The sequence below is a fragment of the Crinia signifera genome, chromosome 2 (genome assembly GCF_055691185.1).
Source record: "Crinia signifera chromosome 2, ASM5569118v1, whole genome shotgun sequence".
Taxonomy (NCBI): Eukaryota; Metazoa; Chordata; class Amphibia; order Anura; family Myobatrachidae; genus Crinia; species Crinia signifera.
Window position 1 is genome coordinate 128,821,360 of NC_139218.1, and position 23,151 is coordinate 128,844,510.

The 23,151-nt window shown below is 44.2% G+C and overlaps 1 protein-coding gene across 1 annotated transcript in view; it reads right to left on the reverse strand.

Annotated features, from left to right (window-relative positions):
- Positions 1–20,855, reverse strand: part of C2H1orf162 (chromosome 2 C1orf162 homolog) — a 47,260-nt gene extending 26,405 nt beyond the window's left edge. The window contains exons 1-2 of the mRNA XM_083171062.1: positions 20,814–20,855; positions 19,427–19,468 (exon numbers count right to left, since the gene is read on the reverse strand). Of these exons, the coding sequence (XP_083027188.1) occupies positions 19,427–19,454 (28 nt within the window). The 5' untranslated portion in view covers positions 19,455–19,468; positions 20,814–20,855. The remainder of the gene's footprint in view (positions 1–19,426; positions 19,469–20,813) is intronic.
- Positions 20,856–23,151: the final 2,296 nt, after the last annotated feature.

The window sequence follows — 23,151 nt, forward strand, 5'->3', positions numbered from 1 at the left end:
TGTTGGTCGCTGCCCACTTTTCACTGTGCAGGAGCCTCACCTACTACAAATTGGGGGGGGGGCGCGAAACATGCCTTTGCTCCGGGCGCCGTGGCACCTAGCTACACCACTGGGTTCGAGTCACTGAGTCGAGGCAGCGATTCACTAGCCATCTCTACTTCCACACAGGTGTGTTTTATTTGTCCTGTATTAGGTGGTCCTCACGTTTCTGGCTTTATTGCCTCTATTGTTACCACTTCACAGCTGTGTTTTGACAGTAAATTTGGGGGAGAACAGCAGTGTAGATTTTGCCTTACTTCAGGTAGGCATTATCTACTGATTCTACACAAAAATTGTGTTAGGCAGTATTTCATTGCCCTCTGCTGTCCGGAAAGCAGAACTTCATTCACAGCTTTCCTATTCAGTACAATATAATTTAAGGAGCTAACAATCTAAATACATTGAGATAACATTTCTATTGTGCTAATAGACATTCAATTTTAAGGTATCGACCAACACATGTTTCACTGCACCAAACGCAGCTAAAGTTATATCTCAATGGCCCATAGCAGTCATTGAGACCTCTCTGGATATATATTTTTTTGTCCTACCTACATTGAGACAGTGCTAGATCAAAATATTGACATTTTCAATTATAAAGGTTATTTTTAAGGATCACTTTTCCTTCTATTGTGTTCACTTAAAACACCATCTGTGTGTTTATGTGTATGTGTTTGTTATGTATGATTTTAACCCCGATAAATTCACTGCGCCCTCTCACCATATCCTATAAAGGGATTTTTTAAAGAATAATAAATAAAAGTTAATTTTTATGTGTATTGATTAAAGTGCGGTCCCTGAACAACAGTCCTTTTCCTTTTCTTCAAATACGTAAACCCGTTACTGTTTGGGATCTGCACTAACCGATCTGATAAATGTGGGGAATGGATCTTCGGATCATATAAAAAAGATTATTCTTAGTGTGACACCCTGGAAATGCGGGTGCCCTTTTATCTGCCCCACCTAGGGATGCCCCCACTTGCCCCAAGACAGAAAGGTTGCCAGGCAACCGACTTACTGGATCTTCTGGTAGTGGTGGACAGAGAGGAGACATGCGATTGGTGGCGCGGAGCAGGTGACCCACGGTGACACCCTCCGTTACAAGGCCCCTTTGGATTGGAGCAGAGAGTGAGGGGCGCGAAAAGAAAAAGACCCGGCGCACCGCAGCGTGGCTGTCGGGACGAGCAGAGAGGGACCTGAGGCGGGTGACGCAAGCCGCTCACCCCCACAGAGCCGCCCGCAGCAGCGTCTGTGCCGGGAGGAGATCAAAGGCACAAGATCAAGGTGCCGTGCAGCAGCCGCGTCCGAGGAGGAGAGACCCTGGCACCCCCGGTGCAAGTGGCGGCAGACGGAGCTCGGCAGCGCGTGGAGCCGCGCTAGCAAACAGCGCCCGGCTCAGGAAAGAGAGAGGACCCGGCGGTGATTGACAGCTCCAACCCGACGAGATGTGTGCGGCTGCGTGCAGAGAGTAAGTGCCGCCAGCCTTCCCAGCGTGAGCAGCGTCCGCACAAGGTGCCCGGCGCCTATCCGCAGCAGCTTACATCGGGACCCGGTGCAAGACCCAGTGTGGGGAGGGAGAGAGAGAGAGTTGCTGCGCCACCAGACCACCCTCCACAGTGAGCTGGACAGAACACCCCGAGCGCCCGGCACCAACACAAGGGTGCACAGACAGAACCAGCCTGACAGGATCCACTGCTACCAATGCAGCAACTGTGGATTCAATGCTTCTGGAACAGTGAGTACAGGCACGCACTGTGCCATTGCCATGCCCTGACACCCAAGTGGAAGACCGCACCTGTTGAAGTGCAATAGGCCCTCCAAGTACCTGGCAAATAGCAGCCCTGATCCCACAGTAGCAGACCCCTGGTGCCACGCTACCCTAGCGATTAGAGTGCACCAGCCTAGACACTGATTGCCAGAAATGGGGCCAAGAGATTAATGCTATAGCTAATAGGGCCTATTTGCTCCATAACCTCTGATGTCACGGCCCCTGCGTTGTGAAGTATAAGGATCAAGTTGCCAATCTTAGAGACCAGCAGCCGACAGCGCCATCTGGTGGTAAAATTGGAAAGTCCCCTACCCTATCTGTTCATTGCAGCCCCTTTCAGTAATATTTGGGACTCTTCCCCTTCCGGCCAACTAAGGAGGACTGTTATCCCTCGTGCCACATTTGCTGGGCAGTGACCAAGGAGAGGCCTCCAACGAACTGAAAACCCTAGTGCACAGGTCTGTCTTAGAGACAGTAGGCCATAGGAACTGTGTACCCAGTAGCGTAATATCGTGTACAGTAAAGTAGTACTAAGGTTTTGTTTTAAATTGCACCGTGATTTATATAGCATGACCTAACTAATGCGTATATTTTAATGTGATCGCTAAGTATCGTATGTTTCTACCAAGTGATAACTTTGTTTGATTGAATTATCCAGACGTGCCTTGTGTTATTACTGTGAACTTGCTGTGTTACATAACGGTACACCCCTTTCAGTGTAATCTGTGCAATAGGTAGCCTGCCCGCTACCCTACCTTAGGTATCCTTTTTAATCATAAATAAATTCCGTTGCACTGTTTCTTTGGTCTGGTTCTTGTCCCGTTTTCCAAGACGAAGGGACGTGGAAGAGAAGCCGGCGATCGTCCCAGAGTGCAAGGTAAAGGGGTTACTGGCCTGCTTGTTCCGGTTTACCACATCTAATCTTGGCGTCACGAACAGGATCGGAAACATGTCGGAAACCGGCACTCCACCTCCGTCCCCCCGCAGACGTCTTCCGCTACTACCAGAGGACAGAGAACCGCCGAAGACAGTGGCGGCACAGATCACGATGCCCTACTACTTCGGAGCCACGTGGCTACTCACATTCTCGGGAGATACGCGGACGAAAGGCACAAGCACTTTTAAGGCATTCAAGGACCGCATGAATTCGACGTTCACCCTATACCAACTGAACAAAGAACAAAGCAAAGAAATATTGCTGGCGCAACTGAGAGGTCCGCCCTGAGAGAAGTCAAATCATGGTCAGAAGGTGACAAGGAGACGGCGGACAAGATATTGAAAAAACTGGTGAAGATCTTCGATGCCAAAACCGTGCCAGTGCTGAAGAGCAGGTTATATGCCAGGAAGCAGAAACAGGGAGAGTCACTGCGTGATTTTGCACTGGCATTACACGAGGCCATGAAGGCAGTACAAGCCGCAGACCCGAGAGAAGTACAACTAGCAGATGAAATGCTGATAGACCTCTTCATTGGGGGGGTCCCCACTCCCCCAGGGCCCCTGGCCAGGCTGACCGGTCAGGGGGTTAATGTTTTGGCCGCGGGACCTTATATCATAAGTGTCCCCCGGCTGTGACATTACCCTGCTGGCTGGTTGTGCCTGGGGCTGGTTCTTGAAATACGGGGGACCCCTAGTCATTTTGTCCCACGTATTTTGGGAACCAGCCCCGGACCTGGAGCCTGGGGCTGGTTGTTAAAAATCGGGGAACCCCTATTTGTCGGGTTCCCTGATTTTTAAAAACCGGCCCCGGCACCTTCAGCCTGGTGCTGGTTACAGCGGTGGGGGGGACCCCACGCCGATTTTTTTTTTTATTTATTTAATTTTTCTATTTTTTTACACTGAAGCCTGCACGGATCTGACTGATCCGTGCAGGCTTAAAGCAAATACGACAGGGAAAGCAAGGTGTATTTTCCTGTCGTATTTGCATGCCTATTTCACACCACTTAGCAGCCGTATTATCTGTACGGCTGCTTAGTACATCAGGAACCACCATTCTTTTGAATGGTGATTTCTGTCGTATTCTATCGATGGTGTAGACATTCGTATTTGTAAATACAAATACGAATGTTCCATCTTTAGGAATACAAATTGTTGTATTTTCGGGATTGTAAATCCCGAAAATACAAATTCGTAAAAAAAAGGTGTATTTCTCTCTACGAATACACCTTTTTTCTACGAATCCATTTTGGTAAATGTCCCCCATATTATCATGGTGATTGTATGGCAAATAATAATATGACAATTTTTACATTTATATACAAGCTTCTCACTTTCTTTTTTTTTAATTCAATATTCTTTATTTGATTTTGATTATAAAAAAGAGACATAACAATACAAAAAACAGACAACAACCATTACATACATTTACATTTACATGACTTACTAACATACACGTGGTACATAATTACAGGTCTTCTAACAACTACAGCATTATTCTATAATGTAGAAAGAGCCATTCCCGGTGTTCCTTCTTGGCACATTCAATTGCTTATCATCATTCCCAGTTTATTTTGTCTTACTGATTATCTTATTGGGCATCAGTCCATACATCATTTTATTATATATCCATTCTAATTAAAACCCCTAGATGTGAGGATTTTATCCAATTATGTTCATCTGTGTTAATGATTTTGTTTTATACTATTATTAGTGTTCACACTTATCTAATATTCAAATCGTGTCTCTAGTGTTGTGAAATCTTCGTTGCCCAAATTCTACTGTTTTTTTTTTTTTTTTTTTTTTGATTATTATTATTTATTTATACTCTTTTGTGTTTGTGTACATTTTAACATATATAAAGAAATTTTGTGATAGTGATTTCATACTTTATTTACTTATTACCCGCTACCACCCCCCACCCCTTTACTATTTATGGTGTATGAACTAATGCCCATCGTTCAGCAGGTCTTCTGTCTCTTCAATATTCAATTTTGAGTTGCGCCACCTATCCCATTTGCTGTGAAACTTAGCTAATGCATTTCTAGTATAGTACATATGTTTTTCGTGTCTAATCACGTCTCTCACCAGAGCTCTCCATTTTCCAATATCTGGTTGTTTCACCGCAAACCATGTGCGCGCTATCATCACCTTAGCTAGGGTAATCAAACTTATAATGTATTGATTTAACTGTATATCATTTCTTCCTCCTAACTCTAGCCCAAATAGACATGCCCTGGGACCAAACTGTGCAATATCAGGAACAGTGTGTTTAACATCGTCCCACACTTCCTCCCAAAAAATTTGTACTTGAGGGCACTCCCATATCAGGTGCCAGAACCCTGCTCCTTCCCCCATACACTTTGGGCATTTGGTATTGTCCCTTATGCCTGCCCTGTGCATTAACACCGGAGTGCGGTATACCCTGTGGAGGACATAAAAATGTATCTGCTGATATCTAATGCTAAATGTAGCATACTTTATTGAGCCCAGTATGCTTTTCCAGTTCTCCACTGATAATTGGCCTATATCCATTTCCCATTTGATTTTTAGCCGTTCTAATAACTCAGGGTATTGGCTTGAATTAATATTAATATATAATTTAGATACCTGCCCCCTCTTACTCATAGTTCGTAACATTTTTTTAATGGGGGATATAGAGGTCTCGAGAGTATATCCTCCAAATTGTTTATGTATCGCATGTCTCAACTGAAGGTATCTAAAGAATTGATTATTTGGTATACCAAACTCAGTACTTAATTGGTTGAATGTCTTAAATAGGCCATTATCATAAAGATGTCCTATCTCCACTATGCCATTTTTTTTCCATATATTATCTGCAGATATTTTTTCCAACTCGCTATATTTCTTATTAAACCATATTGGGCTTTGAATTTCTATCCCTGTCCATTCCCAAATTCCATGTACCTGCCTCCAGATTAGTGCTAGTTGTCGAAATAGTGGATGGACTCCATTCAGAGGGTATCCAGATAGTAAAAAATATACTGGGGATTCCCACTGACACATCTGTTCCACAAACAGAGCCTGGGTAGTTTGATCCAGTTCATTATTAACCCATCCCTGTGCATGTGCCAGTTGTGCGGCTATATAGTAATTTCTAAGGTTCGGGAGGGCTAAGCCTCCATTTTCCTTTGATTTATATAAAGTTTTAATTGCGACCCGGGCTTGTTTATCTTTCCAAATAAAGGATGATATAGTTTTTTCTATGGATGTAAATACTGCCTTGGGAATATATACAGGTGAGTTTTGCCACATGTACAGATATTTTGGCTGCACTGCCATTTTGAGCATATTAATACGTCCTGTGACAGTAATTGGGAGTTTTTTCCATATGTGTGTTTTTTCTTTCAACCATGTAGTGATTGGTAACACATTTAACTCAACGAATTTGTGCATATTCGGAGTAATCCAAATCCCCAGATACTTGAATTTTAGGGCCCATTTTAGCTGGTACAGGTCGCGATACTCCCTCGGTATCTTCCCTGATATCGGGAGCATACTCGACTTGTCCCAGTTAATCTGTAATCCTGATACATTCCCAAAGTCATTCACTAAATTTAGCATAGTTTGCAGAGACTTCCCTGGTTCTTGTAGAAAAATTAGCATGTCATCTGCATATAATGCTATAACATCTGTCACTTTACCTATTGCAATTCCCTTAATATCTGGGTCTGAACGTATTTTGCATGCCAATGGCTCAATTGCCATAGCAAACAGGGCAGGAGATAGTGGACATCCCTGTCGAGTTCCTCTCCCCAGCACAAGGGCCTCCGAAATGTATCCATTTACTGACACCCTTGCACATGGGGAGGAATACAACATCTGGATCCACTTAATGAATCGTGGCCCAAAGCCCATTTTCTGTAGAACTGCCCACAGGTAATCCCAATCCACGGTGTCAAAGGCCTTGGCCGCGTCCAAGGACACCACCAAGGCCTCGGACTCCCCCCTCTGGTCCCCCTGTAGATGGCAATACAGGCGTCGCAGGTTTTGAGTTGTTGTTCTGCCTGGCATAAATCCAGCCTGATCTTTATGTACTATCAGCTCGATCACCCCATTCAGTCTTGTAGCTATTATTTTCGCGAGTATCTTTGCATCTGTGTTCAGCAGTGAAATTGGTCTATATGAATCTGGAGAGAGTGGGTCTTTTTCCTTCTTCAGTATCAATATAATTGTTGCTTCCAACATCGTGGGGGGAAGAGAACCCCATTCCAACAAAGAATTAAATAAATCTGTCAAATAAGGTACAAAAAAATCTGCATATTTTTTATATAATTCTGTAGGTATTCCGTCTCTCCCCGGTGCTTTCGCAGAGGGAAGAGAAGAAATAGCCGCTGCTACCTCTTCTTTAGTGTATGGAACCTCCAGGGCATCTGCATCCTCCATTGTTAAAGAGGGCACTGCAATGTATCTCAGATATTCCTGTAGCTCCATTTGTGTACATTTCTCTCCAGATTCATACAGATTGGCATAGTACTGGCGAAACACCTCCACTATCTCCTTACCTGCATAGCATATTTTACCCTGTTGATTTTTGATAGCAGAAATTGTATTACAGCTATTTCCATTTTTAGCAAGATATGCCAACTGATTTCCCCCTATTTCAGACTGAAAATATTGGTTATGCCTACTGAATTGTATCTTCCTTTTGGATTTATTAAATAGAAATTCTACCCACTCCTCTCTTGCATCTATCATCTCTGTCCTAGCGCTTAATACCCTGGAGTTAATATAGTTCTTTTCTAACTGATAGAATTTAGTCTCTAACTCCTTCTCTTTTTTTCTACTGTTTATTTTGATTTCTGATATTCTTTTTATACATAGTCCTCTTAATACTGCTTTCAGAGTGTCATGTCGTATATCCAAACTATGATGCATTTTATTGTCCTCCACATAATACCCCAACTCCAGCTGCATTTCTTTATTTTTATCTATTATCTCCAGCCAGTATGGATTTAATTTCCATGCTGTTTTACCTCGGTCCTGATTTAAATCAATTCTCAGATGTATAGGCGAGTGGTCTGATATTCCTTTAGGTAAATGTTCTACTTTAATTACAGCAGGGGCAAGGGAGGGGGATATCAGGAACATATCTATTCTGGAAAACGTATTGTGCGTGGGGGAATAGCATGAGAACTGGAGAACCTCTGGGTTCCTAACCCTCCAAATATCTATTAGGCCCATCTCTTGTATTAATTTAGAGAATGCAGTTACTTGAGCTTTACCTGGAAATTGCATTTGACTTCTAGTTGCTTTCCATCTATCTAGTTCATTACTCATTACGTTGTTATAGTCTCCCATACATACTACTGGTATTTCAGGGGATTCTGCAATAAATGCCATTACCTTTCGCATTATCTCGTTATTGTATGGAGGGGGGATATAAGTTGCCAGTATCTTTAAGGGTCTATGGTTTACAACAGCCTTCAATAATACAAATCTACCATAGGGGTCTATAATGCTGGTTTCAATTTGACATTTTATAGATTTCTTTATTAGCACTGTTACACCCCTGGCATTATTGGTAAATGTAGAGTGATACATTAAGCCCACCCATGGCTTTTTTAATGTCTCCGTTTTATCCTCACACAAATGTGTCTCTAAGAGGCAAACAATGTCGGTTTTATATTTCCTGAGCTGGGACATCACTAAAGATCTTTTTATTTTATTATTAAGTCCCCTGACGTTCCAGCTCAGAAAACCTATCCCCTCAAGCTGGTCATTCATACCCACTTTTCTTCCTGGTCCAGCCCCGTATGCACATTAAGCTAAGCACCAGCATATTAAATATATAGCTAAGCATATACTGATATATACCACTTTGTTTTACATTAGTTACATTGTACATTGTATTGGCTGTTTCCTTCTGTTGACCTGTTTTACGCACACACACATTTACAAACATATACACAACATACACCAACCCCTCCCCCCGCCCTAACCCACCCTGTACAGCCTTAGCCCTTAAGGTATACCTGGAGCCCCTCATAATACACTTTAAACTATTTCCCCCACGAGTAAAGGAGCCTACTGACTCCCATGGCTATATTAGCACATGGTGGCTCCCACATTTTTTTTTTAATCCACATTATTTACCCTAATATTTATCCAGAGAGAGAGAAAAAAAAAGAAGAGAAGAAAAAAAAAAAAAAAAAAAAAAAAAAAAAAAAGGGGGGGGGGGGGTAGCAAAAAGGAAGAGTATAACCCTCACCCTTATACATACTAATTTCCATTGTATCAGATGTATGGGAGCCAGAATGCGGGAGAGAAAAAAAAAAAAAAAAAAAAAAAGGGGGACGAAAAAGGGGAAAAAAATATATTATATCTTTTCCCCTTCCTTCCCTCCCTCTCTATTCCAATTTTTACCCCCTAACAATTCTTATTAGGATATCAAGCACGCTTATTCCTTTCCAGCCAATCTTCGGCTTCTTTAGGGCATGTAAAGAAGTGCGTGTCGTTTTTATATATTACACGCAATCGTGCAGGAAATATCATTGAATATTTTATATTCAAGTCTCGTAAACGTCTTTTAATTTGTATAAAGCTGGCTCTGTTTTTTTGCACTTCTGTAGCAAAATCTGGATAGAATGACACTTTTTGGTTGTCATACATAATTACACCTTTCTCCCGAGCCAATCTCATAATAGTGTCTTTATCTTTGTAGTGTAATAGCCTAGCTATTAAGGTTCTTGCTGGAGCTCCTGGGGGAAGCGGTCTTGTCGGTATCCTATGCGCTCTTTCTATGGCAAATTGCTGAGTGAACGCATCCTTCGGAAATATTTGCATAAGCCATTGTTCGATGAATTTTTCTGCATCTGTCCCCTCTACCCTTTCCGGGAGCCCAACTATGCGGATGTTATTTCGCCTTGCTCGCCCCTCCATGTCCAGCATTTTGGACTGGATATTCACAATTTGCTGGGAGAGACTTTCCACCTTTTTAGTTAAAGGGACAGTAGTATCTTCTAATTGTGAAATACGAATTTCTGTCTCCTGCACCCTTTCCCTGATGCTTTGCATATCCTGTCTCAATAAAGACACCTCTGCTTGAACTTGGCCAATCTTTTCTGTTACCCTTTGCTCAGATGCGTTTATGGCCTGTAGAATTTGCTGTGTCGATTGTACTGGCTCAATGATTGAAGTATCCATCTCTGTACGAGAGGACGGAGAGCTGGGTACACTCTGCGATGCCGTTTTAGAGGTCTGCGTATTGCGTGCATATTTTTCTAGTTTTGCTGCCGCTGCTACAGTTGCAGAAGTTTTCCCCATGGTTAAGGGGGGATAGGTTTTGTTCAGGAGATATCAAATGAAAGGTGATGTCAATCAATTCAGGGGAGGGAGAGGGTAGTTAACTTAGCTTCTCTTTACCAATCGCCCACGCAAGGGGGGTCCACTCTCCCGATATTCCCCAGATCTCCCCTTAATGCCTTGTATATTTCACAGTCAATAATTATACAGTATATCTCACCTCCTGGAATCTTGACTTATATCCGAGGTCATAAGGGTTACTCACAGTATATACCGATGTCACGATCAGGCACTAGGTCATAGGGGCCCCTCTACATCCAGGGGAATCACCTCAAAGATCCAGGGATCCACTGGGTATCACTCGCAGTTGTCGCCTCTTGAGGACTGAGCTGAGGAAAGTGATGCAGGTAGAATTTCCAGGGGGCAGAGAGAGGGGAACAACAGATGCACTTATATTATATGCGAAGCTCTAAGTAATAAGTTCAGAATAAAACACAATTCCGTCCTGGAGGAGAATGTTCTGCAGGCTATTGGATTGAATTTTCAGCTGAAGAAATAGGGGAGAGCACTGTTTGGTTTAGGAAGCCACGTCTGGAATACACAGGGTTCAGAGCCAGGTCCCAAAGGGAACCTACAAAGATTGAGGGGGCTTCAATAAAGCACTGTGGCAGTGTATGCAAATATCTGTTCAAGGATAAATACAGTCCCAATCTAAATGGATGATCCGCAGACTATGACTATAGGTTTTTAATTGCAGCTGGAGTCATAGATAGCAGTCATTTTAGGGGACAGGAAAAGGAGCTGCACCGGCTGTACACAGGGCTCAAAGTAACTAACTGCGATAGGACCGCAATCACATACAGCCCAGTGCAGCACTGCCCAGCGATGCACGGCTTATCACTCTCCAACAGTGCCCGTCACAGGTTGTGTCTCCCTCTCACCGTGGCCGATCGGCGTGTAAGCGGGCAGATCTCCAGGGGTCAGCGGGTGTGCGTGCAGCTGGTCTCCGGGTACAGGAGGCGCAGAAGACGCTCCAGTTCACCGCACCGTCTTCACTGCCTCCACGTGCGTCCGCCCGGCCAGTGATACAGCCGCCGCGTCAGCAGGAGGTCGGGTCCGTCACAGATCTCGCTCCCCCACACACGCCGGCAAAGGTGACAGGTTCCGTGTCCGTCCAGCATCCAGCGACAGCACAGAAAGCAGAGACCAGGTATCCGTATATCAGGCTCTTTGCTAGGGGGAAATTTCTTACTTTTCAGGGAATCAGGATGGCGATTAGGATATTATGTAGGAGCTACAGCATACAGCTGCTTACTCCATGCACCTCCAAGCCACGCCCCACCGCAAGTCACAAGCTTCTCACTTTCAAACTCATGTTTTATATTTACAATTAGATAGATAGATTTTGTAATATACAGATACTGTATATTTATTAGTACCATGAAATAAAAATAAAAGATTCTGTTTTGGTGGCAATCCAGAGTCATGGTACTGCTCACTACAGAAGGTGTTAATACTGTAGCTTGCTTTACATTCTTAGTAACTGCAGATGGTGCTCCTGCAGTGTACTGTATGAAATAAATGTTGGGCCCAGAGAAATATACTGTGTAAATTGCAATGGCCATAACCAGTTCTTTAGAACAGTGGTTCAAAATGTTTTTTAATCACGGCACTCCAGAGTATCAGAAATTTTTTCACGGGACCCCTAGGCCAAAAGTTTCTTATTTAGAAATTTATTAAAATATTTGTAATTAAGTAAATTGTTTTTATATGGAATACATAACGTTTAATTATGTCGTGAGGGACAATATTTGCTTCTGTATGTCCACATATTGCATGATTGACAGCTGCCAGTACTGTTTCTGTCTATTACATTACCGATAAACAATTGGATTTGGTCCTAGACCATTAATCCAAGGCACCACTGCAAGTGTCCTGCTGCACCCCATGGTGCCAAGGCACACAAGTTTGGGAACCACTGCTTTAGTATAGTTTACTACATAGTTGCCTACCCTCCTGCAGGAGACTCCCTGAAATAGCAGCAATCTCCCTCTCTCCCTGATTAGTCTTGCAATCTCCCTCATTTCAACTAGCCCACATTACACTGTTACATGTTTGGGAAAAAAAGAAACAATAGATTCTATTATTAGACATCAAATTATCAGCGCCATTTCCCAGCGTTGGTGATAAAACACAATAATCCCTATGCATATATTGTGGCTATTTATATGGAACCACATGTAAAACACAATAGATGAACAATCCCTGACATGTACCAGTGACTTTTCTTTAGCAAGTACAGTAGCTCTTACTTACTGCTTTGGGAGATCCTCTACAATTGGATATGTAATTTTAAAAGATTCCTCTCAGATGTAGTAGAACACAATAATGCTTCAAGGTGCCACATTCACAACATCTTCAAATATGGAACTAGACATGCCCTTTGGGTGGAGCATGACACATCCCCTCAATGGGCGTGCAGGGCCGTCTTTTCGTATGGGCTTAATGGGCACTTGCCCAGGGGCCCCAGGTGTATAAGGGCCCTTTTCTGATAGCTGAGGATCCCCTTTTTCCAGGGATACCAGAATTTTGAAAATCGGCCCTGGGGAACTGGAGATATCAAACTTCAAAGCAGCAGTCCACATTAACTTCTGCTAATTACTCATTTATTTCCCAGTCATATTTCTCAGGTTCTCTCTGACTTGGTTTTTCTGAGAGTATAGTCCAAAATCTGGGTCTCTCTTCTTTCTGTCTACCCTAGCGGCTTGTCTCTATCTTGCCCAGAACCAGAGATATCAGCCTTCCAGCAGCCGGTCCCTGCTCCAGCTCCAAACGTCTGGTGTACAGTTTTATATTTTTGTCAATGGATTGCTCTGGCTCCTGATCTCTGATCCCCAAGTTCCCAGCACCTCCTGAAAGACGGGACTCTAGGTTTTTATACTATTGAAGGCTAAGAAATCTATTTCCAGATAATGGCGATATCTGCAGTCAAACATGTTGCCCTTCCACCGGAAAATGACGAATATTAAGCTCACTCCATTATCCAACCCTCCTCTGCGTATAAAACACCCCCTACCTCCCTGGAAGTCATTTACAAGGGACCCTTCATTCAGCTCAGTGCCCCCTTCCACACGTTAGTGTTCTCCCTCCCACCACCTCTGCAGTAAAGGAGTAATTAGCAGAGGTTACTGCTTCAGGTCCTACATGTTGAATGGAACATAGAGCACCCCCTGCCACCTGTGGGACATCAAAGCTGCTGCTGATAGCACCCCCCACCCCTAGGAGGGGAGAATGGGTAAGGGCCCCAGTGCATTGCTTTACCCAGGGGCCCACACTGCTGTTAAGACGGCCCTGATGGTGCCCCCCTGTCATTTTCTCCTGGATCCACCCCTGTATGAACATATACATATATATACACACATACATACAGTACAGCGGCACTCACAAGGTTGTGTAGGGAGGGGCCCCGCTGGACTGCTTTGCCCGGGGGCCCATAATGCTGTTAAGATGGCCCTGTGGGCGTGGTGTCGCTAGTGGACTCCTTCAAATTCCTAGGAACCACAATCTCCCGGGACCTTAAATGGGGACCCAACACTGATACTATTGTTGGAAAAGCGCAGCAGAGGCTATTCTTCCTTAGGCAACTGAGGAAGTTCAACATCCCACAGAAGCTTCTGCTCCTCTTCTACTCCGCAATTGTGGAGTCTGTACTGTGCTCCTCAATACTGGTCTGGTACGGCTCCACCAGCGATAGAGACAAATGCAGACTTCAAAGGGTAGATTTTAATAATGTATACTGTATATAGGCTCAGCCCCCCACCAATTATTGGCAGCCTGAGGGCTCATATCAGGACCCTAGTCCCATCAGGAGAATGAAAAAGTAAGTTATCCACGATCTCCTAACAGTAGTTTTAATCCTCTTGTATCGGTAATCTTACACAGAAAGAAATGAGTGTTATGTATGTGGCCCAAGGTTCCTAGACGTTCAGAAAGTATTTGGTAGTTCCATTTGGTAGGTGTAACTAGTTCAGTTTATAATAGCTTGCAAAGTAGGATGGGGAAAATTGCAATCAATCCACAGCATGTACCGTAGCCAGGGACGGATTTAGGGGTCAGGCCGCCCCTAGGCACAAATTTTTGGGCCGCCCCTGGACCCGGAGGGAGGACCCTTTTTTAATTTTTAAATTAGGTCAGAGTGGAGGGAGCTCAAGAGGGCTGCTCCCAGGGGTTACCTCTTCCACTTGACCAGGACACCGCGCTCCTCCTCCTCCGCAGTCACCAGCGGGAAGGGAGAGGACTGAGACATCCAGGCGGCAGCAGCGGCGGCAATAGCAGTGGTGGCAGGCACGGGTAGCCCGGACACCGCACTCCTCCTCCTCCTCCACAGCAGTCACCAGCAGGCAGGGAGAAGGCAGAAATATGCGGGCGGCAGCGGCGGCAATAGCGGTGGTGTTGGGCACCAGCAGCCCGGACACCGCGCTCCTCCTCCGCAGCAGCAGTCATGCGGGCAGGGAGAGGGCTGAGACATCCTGGCGGTGGCAGCATCGGCAGTACTATCGGGAGCTAAGAGCCACTTAAAATACCCTAACAGGGGTGAGGGAAGACGCTGCAGCCCAGCCGACACTTGGGGAGCACCGCAACCCGCTGACGCGGAGGTGTCTTAGACTGACGGGATGATGCTGCTGTGGGATGATGAGCCGTGCGGCTCGTCCCCTGTAAAAACTTCCCTGCTGGCTGCCGCCCTTAATATGTGCCGCCCCTAGGCCTGTGCCTCACGGGCCTAGTGGGAAACCGGCCCTGACCGTAGCTGTCAAAACAACACGACAAATCAAATTTATATTGTTGTTTTGTGGTGGGAATGACTTCCATTTAGGAGAGAGAAATGAATATCTTGAATCAGGATAGGATACTAATAGTTAGACCAAAATGTTGAGATTTTAAGAAAATGCCCCAAGATGTGGCTAATGAAGCCATCTGCATAGCAGCTTCTCCATCAACCAGACGATGTGTGTGAAGAAAATAAATGAAGGACCTGACCATTGAGGCAGAAAAGTGCTAATGTTTAAAATTGATTATGACCAGGCCAGTACAGTAATTGATCACGGAAAAAAAGTTGTACACATAGGGCCTTATTCTAATCCACTCTTTCTGACAAAATCCTTCTTAGATGGGCAAAACCATGTGCACTGCAGGTGGGGCAGATGATACTTGTGCAGAGAGAATTAGATTTGGGTGGGGTTTTACTTCAAAGTTAGATCTATATTGCAGTGTAAAAATAAAGCAGTCAGTATTTACCCTGCACAGAAACAAAATAACTCACCCAAATCTAATTCTCTCTGCACATGTTACATCTGCCCCCCCTGCAGTGCACATGGTTTTGTCCGTCTAAGAAGGATTTTGTCAGAAAGAGTGGATTAGAATAACCCCCATAGATGGAGATGTTATACAGAGAGAGTGTCTGGACTAAATAACTCATATACAATATGGTCGTTTATTCATCTTCTTTGATGTGATTATATCTATCCATGAAATAAATGAATGATTAAAGTTTGTCTGTGTACCATCCAGTGGGCAGCCAAGGAGAAAAGGTTACTTGGATATCAGTATTTTAAGAACATCAGAGATGTGAGCAGCCTTCTCCCAGAACCAAACTATTTTTGGGCAAGACTTACAAGATACATTGAAACAAGTCCACACAACCACAAGTCCAACAATTGTCTGGAGCAAAGCCATACATTCTATGCAATTTATTATGTAACAGATTCCACGTATCTCATTTGTATTCTCCTTCAAGAAAAGGGAGTTGCAGGACTCTGGAAGACTCTCCTAATTCCCCTCCCACTAAAGATCATGTTTTGATGCATTGGGCTATTGGGCTTTTGAGTGATGAGCAAGAGATTTTAAAGAACTGATAGAATATTCTTCAAAGGGGATTAAGGCATTACAGTATATGGTAAACCAATTTTTTAAGAGTGATGAAAGGTCTAGCAATAAAATGAGTAGGAAGAGAGGCAACTCAATGGCACACTAAATAAGCAAATGGACTAACAGCTGGTAGCTCAAATTAGGTCTGCAAGGTATTAGATTAGGTGCAATGACTAGATTCATTAAAACCCTGATAACTCCCTTTATCCACAGGGGTGACAAGAACCTCAAATTCTAAAATTATGTGTTATGGAAAATTATTATATATTATATATGTTAAGGAAAACTATTAAAATAATATTATATGTTAAGGAATAACTAATGAAATTGGCAAGTTATATAGGCGAGATGTAATAGTGTGCAATTTTTTTTAGGTGTATAAAAAAATTGCACCAAATCGCATGTTACATTTGCGATTTTCAGCTGAAAAATGGCAAATGTAATAGGGTGCAAATTTTTATAAAAAGTAGGAATTCAACATATGTGGTGGGCCGCACCCAGAGCTCAGCGCACATGCATACCCCTCCCCCCATTCGCTGCCCTCTTTTCACTCCAAATTTTCTCTCCTAACTACCCTTCAATCCCCCCTTTCTAACTTACTCTGCAATCCCTTCCTTTCTTCTTCTTAACTGTTACATTTCTGTTAATATATGGTTATTAAGAATCTACATACTAATTCCGCCATAATATAACTACAAATTGTTTGATTACATACTATGTTTACTCATTAAGATGTTTAATTAAAACTCCTTTTACTCCTACTTTAAATGGATCACAGACAACTGTTTTTGTTTTTTGCTTATTTTATTTCGTCATTGGAATTCGTCAAAAAACGCCAAACTAATTTTTCGGATGCTAACACCCCTACTGGTGGCGACTTCTTCCCCCACAAAGACCTTGTCTTCAAAACGGAATCGGGACATCTGTCAGAATGAACTTAGGTCTACAGTCATTAGGTCTACCCCACTAGGTCGACTGGCAGGAAGGTCGACCTGACTTAAGGTCGACATGGGCCAAGGTCGACATGACTTATGGTCGAATTTGCATAAAGGTCGACATGAGGAAGGTCGACTGGTCATAAGGTCGACATGGGTTTTTCACTGTTTTTTGATCCGAATGTCGACACAGTCGACATGGACACAGTTGGCAATGAGAATCGGACCCTCGCAACGCTTGCTTCGCTCGCGATGCTTCGGGCACGGTGCCTCGCTGCGCTCGGCACACTATTTTATTCTCCCACCACGCCCTAGTGGATGGTAGGGCATGAAATACCGCCTGTCGGCACATGTCGGCTCAAAAAACAGTGAAAAACCCATGTCGACCTTATGACCAGTCGACCTTCCTCATGTCGACCTTTATGCAAATTCGACCTTAAGTCATGTCGACCTTGGCCCATGTCGACCTTAACGACCTAGTGGGGTAGACCTAATGACTGTAGACCTAAGTTCATTCTAATAGATGACCGCATCCCTTCAAAACACACATAGACAATCCAAGTGTTAACGGCGTTCTTTACTTACGTTGATACCTATGTTGATACTTAACTCCAATACATTGTTAAGATTTGTCTTGTGATTCAAAACATGTACACTTAAGTACACTTTATTCTCCTCAATAAAAATGTCTATAGATTGTAAGCTAGTGGGGTAGACCTAATGACTGTAGACCTAAGTTCATTCTAATAGATGACCGCATCCCTTCAAAACACACATAGACAATCCAAGTGTTAACGGCGTTCTTTACTTACGTTGATACCTATGTTGATACTTAACTCCAATACATTGTTAAGATTTGTCTTGTGATTCAAAACATGTACACTTAAGTACACTTTATTCTCCTCAATAAAAATGTCTATAGATTGTAAGCTTGCAGCAGGGCTCTCCTACCTCCAAGTCTGTCTGTTCTTAACCAGTTTGTTTTATCACTGTCTACTATTGTAAAGCGCAACGGAATCTGCTGCGCTATATAAGAAACTGTAAATAAATAATTAATGGTTAAAAAAAAAAAGTAGGAATTCGCACGCAATTTTTCGTAAGGAAAAAGTGAGACTTTTAGACATGTGCGGTTTTTAGTAATGATAATGTGAGATTTTGTAGACATGGAAGTGTGCAGAATTTAGTTACATTTTTTTTTAAATGGCATGGGGTCCGTCCCTCTCCCGACCATACCCAGCCCCGGGCTCATTGAGTCGGAACTGGTTCCAAAAATACAGGGGACAAAAATCTGTCTGAAGGTACACACCACAACAGAGTTTCCCTCCATTCCTAGTCATGGATGACAGTTCAAATCAGCTGAGCATCCTGGATCCAATCAGCAGTCAGTCTGCCATCAGGTGACTGTTTCATCCAGCCTCTAGCCAGGGTTATATATCTGGAACTCCAACACAGGCATGAAGCTAGTGCTTTGTTGTCCAACAACCTGCTGTGAGCTACTATTCTCTTCTGTTGGTTATTTGAGCCACTAGTTCAATTATCATCTGCATTTTGCCCCATCTTCCTCATCTATTCTGAACAGCTGCAACTGTGCTTCATTAGTACAAGTACTCAACCTCAGTTTTCCAGTATAGCTGAACTGCATTCTCCCAGCAACTCTGGTTCATTGGTACAGGTAATATACCCAATGTTCCTGCATAGCTGGCCTGCATTCAAGATATCTTGAAAAATAAGATACCCATTATGAGAACTGTCTGTCAGTGAGAATGGCTCTTCATTGAGCCGCTCTCCTAGACCTTTTATGATGTTTATGTACTTTTACGGATTAAAATATGCCCTTTTTATGAAGCATCTGCGTACCATCTCGTGGAGTCAAAGATACCTTTACGTGCATGCGTGACAGAATTTATATGTAAGTGCCAATTCATTACTCTGTTGTCATATGCATGAAATGCCATTGAAAAAGATACCTTTAGGAGCACACCTGAAAGAATTGATATGTAAGTGCTATTACCATACATATATTGAGGGAACTTCTTTCAATACAAAGATACCTTTATGTGCATTAGTGTGAGAATTTATATGTAAGTGCAGGGATCTTTTTCTTATCACAGAAGAGGGAGATCCAACCACTTGGATATTGGCTAATCACCATTGCTTTTATCACCTATAGCGCTGGTTACCTTGTATTCTCTTGTTATATGTTGTATCTTCACCCAAACCAGAACGATTTGGCCTCAAAACACCCAATTTAGATACAATCTCGACCAATTGTATGTAAATTGGGCATGTTTTGGGCCATTTCTGATTCGATTTCAATTCGATGCGTGGCCCTACAGGTCATTTCACAGATCCTACCTGCAGCAGGTAGGATCTGGAAATGACCATTCATCTATAACAGGCATTAATCTGTGTGTTAAGTTGCAATATTGTTTTTTTTTTGTTTATCTTTTACTGTGGAATTTGTTCAGTTCTTCCCTCCAGTTATTAAATTTCTATTCATTATGCATTATTTAGCTAAAATGCAGAAAGTATTGTCTAATACAATATATATGGTACTTACTTGGAGGTGTAGAAGTTTCAGACCCCATTGTTACTGTTCAGTCTATAAATAAATTAATAAATAAAACTATGTTATATGATTTTTCAGTATTTCTGGAAACTAACATGAAGCTCACATTCACTAATTTACTTTTGCAAAAAGTAAAGCATAGGCCACAGTGGGCTGACAGCAGATTTAGCTGCCGGAGCTTGGTAAATCTGATTATGGAGGCTGCTCTTGCAGTCACAAATGGAGGAATTGCGGGGAGATACTGTATCTGCTGCAATTTCTCATTATGGCATTCACAAGCCTTGTGCCGTGGCACTCTGGGGTGCCATAAGACCAGCAGTGGTGCCAGCTATATAGTGCAAGGATTAACCTCTTAGTAATATATGTGCTGGCTGATTCGGATGTGCGAAGAGTTTTCCCCTGCAGTATATGGTTGGTGCTGCAGCTGTCTCTTCTCAAGACACTTGCAGGGGCAGAGTTGGACTGACCCACAGGGGAACAGGGGAATCCCCTGGTGGGCCCCACTGCCTGGAGGGGCCCTACCACCTCTTGGGGCTATGGTGTGTTTTCTACAGGGCATTGTCATTATTAAGCTGATACAATTTTAGGCATGCACTAACAGTATTTAATATATATATATACACATTTATATTGTACTCTCTAGTGTTAGTCAAACCTTTGTGGCCACTTTCCATACCCCCTCTGGAGATTAGCCACACACCTAAACAAGGGCCCTTATCACTGATTTAGAGAATTTAGGCAAAATAGCTTTAAATAATGTGCCCCTTAGTATCATACCCATTGTTCTTAAACTTTAAGGGAACATAGCACAATTGCATGCAAGTTGGAAGCAATTAGAGTTGCATTAATAATTATCTTTCTTCAAATGGATCAAGGGCACAGAACTAAATGTGGATCTTTGGCAGCATATTAAGTTGTCCACATCCAGGTGACCAAATAGCCCCATCTACTTTAAGAATACTCCATTATATTCAATGTACAATTGCACCAATCCTATATTTGTTGCGGGGCTGGTTCTGTGCCAAGTGGAGCCCTGGGCAAATATTTCCTCCCCCTCTTTTACCTTCGATTAATAAAATGGACACATCTCAGTTTAAACATAAGCATATGTGTGTCACTTACACCCCCCTCCCTCATGCATCATTCCAGCCTCTCCTTTGTATCACTCCAGCGTCTGCCTTGTGTCACTAAAGTAACTGACCCCTGTGTCACTCCAGCTCTCCCCTTGTTTCCCTTCAGCTGCCACTTGTGTACCTCAATCTCGCCCTTGTTTCCATCAAGCCTACCCTGTCACTGCAGCTCCCCCTTCTGTCAAATCCAGTGTGCCCTGAGTCTCTCCAACCCTCATTTGTCACTTCAGCCCCAAGCCAAAACTTACCTTCTTGGACTTAAATCAGATGTGACTAAAACACTATTTAAGATGGTCATTTATTGCATGAGTTTTAGATAGTCAGTATTGCATAGTTATTTCACCATCACTGTGGTGAGTAAAGATAAATACAGGAACAATGTGTTTCCTAGATACAGTATTACAGGAAACAAAATAACTGAGGGTGGGTTTGTTTTGTGTTTGCAAGGAGCAAAACAAAGGAAAGTAAACGTTTTTTGGGCGCACTCTTTGAAAATGTGATGTATATTTTTACGTTTTTAAAATATAACTTTTAATGTGGACTTGTTAAGATACAGTGGCATGGCGCATGAATACAATAAATATGGTTCTGAGTCTCCTGGTTGTTTTTGTTGTGTGGTACTAATGAATGATAATTACTGATGCATATATCAAATTTTAAAGTTTACCACACGTATAATTTATCATTTGTTGCATGTAGTCATCAGAGGTAGAATAACCAGAGTGACCAAAGGTGGCAAAAATGAGTTAGTTGCCCCAAACTGTTACACAGATTGGGGTTCAGTAACCCCACGTTACTGGGTGGCTCTATCAGTGAGCTAAAAATAATTGCAATTGGGGGGCGTGGCCACGGCGGCGAGGACGTAGGCAGCAGGTCTCGGCGCTCCCTGGTCCCACATCCTGGAAATATACCCCTGCGCCCATTCCCTGGCTCCCGCTGCCCTCACCTGCGGTGGCATTGAGTCTCGGGCTCCCGGAGGCTGTCCCCGCTGATTATCCGGTCGGCGGGTGCTGCTGGGTGGCCGCGAGGTGTGCTGCGGCCTGCATCCTGTGGGCGCTGCGTGAAGTCCAGCCCCCGCTCCCGCGTAACACTCACTGGCCGGCGCCTGACTACAGCGTGCGGCCCGGCAGACTCCCGGTGACGTCGGCTGGCTCGGCGGACCTGGATGTGCGCTCCGGCCGCCTGAAGAGGATCGCCCCTGCAATCTCCCCTGCAGTATCCCAGCGTCCAGACCGGAGCTGGGCAAGGTGAGCGCTGGGGGTCCCGCTGGCAGCACTTTGCTGGTTCTGCCCTCCTGGATGCATCGGAGCCCGGCAGCCCACTAGGCACCCCCCTTTGCTGGACTTCCTGGGGACTAAAAGGAGGCAGGTGTCCCCCTCTTCACTTCCAGCCCTCAATTGAGGCGGTTCTGTCCCCCTGTGCCTAGACTGCCTGTGGGCCTGAATTGGTGGGTGCCCCCCCCCCCCCCTCCTCCTCACTGCCAGCCCTTAACTGCAGGGGGCTTTCTGAAACCACACATCCACTGATATCAGACTGGCCGGTTCCCTCTGCTTGGCCCTGTGAATCCTGGGCCCACACAATAACAATAATAAATTGGAAACTAAATAAAAAATAAAAAAAAAAAAAAAAAATGGGAAAGGCACACCAGGCAGCGGCCGCTGCTAAACTGGAAAAATACGCCCGTGGTTCCACAACCCAGACTCCTACAACCTCCACGGAGCTTGAGCGACCCCAGCAGGGCACCTCATCCTCAGATAATGCCTCTGAGACCCCATCACCCCCTCCTATTTCACTACAACAAGTCTTGGAGGCCATTGCAGGCACAGAAAAACGGCTCACTGATCAAATCGGGCAGGTGCAGAGTGATTTATCATTACTGCGTCATGATGTGCAGCGAATCCGAGAGAGAGTTGGAGAGGTTGAGACCCGTGTTTCCACTGTTGAGGACTCCCTTGGCCCGCTTAGGGACAACGTGTCTACATTGAATGGGCAAATGGCGACCGTACAGAACAAGCTTCTGGACATGGAGGGGCGCCTACGCAGGAACAATATCCGTTTTGTTGGGCTGCCGGAGAGGGAGGAGGGTGCTGCTCCGGAGGCCTTCCTGGAGACCTGGCTGATAGAGACTTATGGCAGAGACTCTTTTACCCCTCAATTTGCCGTGGAACGGGCTCACAGGGTTCCATCTCGTCCTCTACCCCCAGGTGCGCCGCCCCGCACATTTATTGCTAAGCTGTTACATTATAAGGATAGGGACGCTATTTTGCAACTGGGTCGTACTAAAGGACCGCTGATGCGGAATGGTGTACGAATATCTGCCTTCCCTGACTTTGCGGCGGAGGTACAGAGGGATAGGGCGCAGTTTGCGCCAATTAAGAGGAGACTCCGCGAACTGGAGTTAAACTATGCGATGGTGTTTCCCTCCAGGCTCAGGGTGGTGGCTAACGGAGAGACTAAGTTCTTTGCCAACCCTAGGGAAGCTGCTGCCTGGCTTGACCGCTACGCGCCTGCGGCCAGACGGATGGCCCCAGAGTGACAATCATGTATTTAAATCTTGACTCAGTGGCTGCGGTATTAGTGCACAGA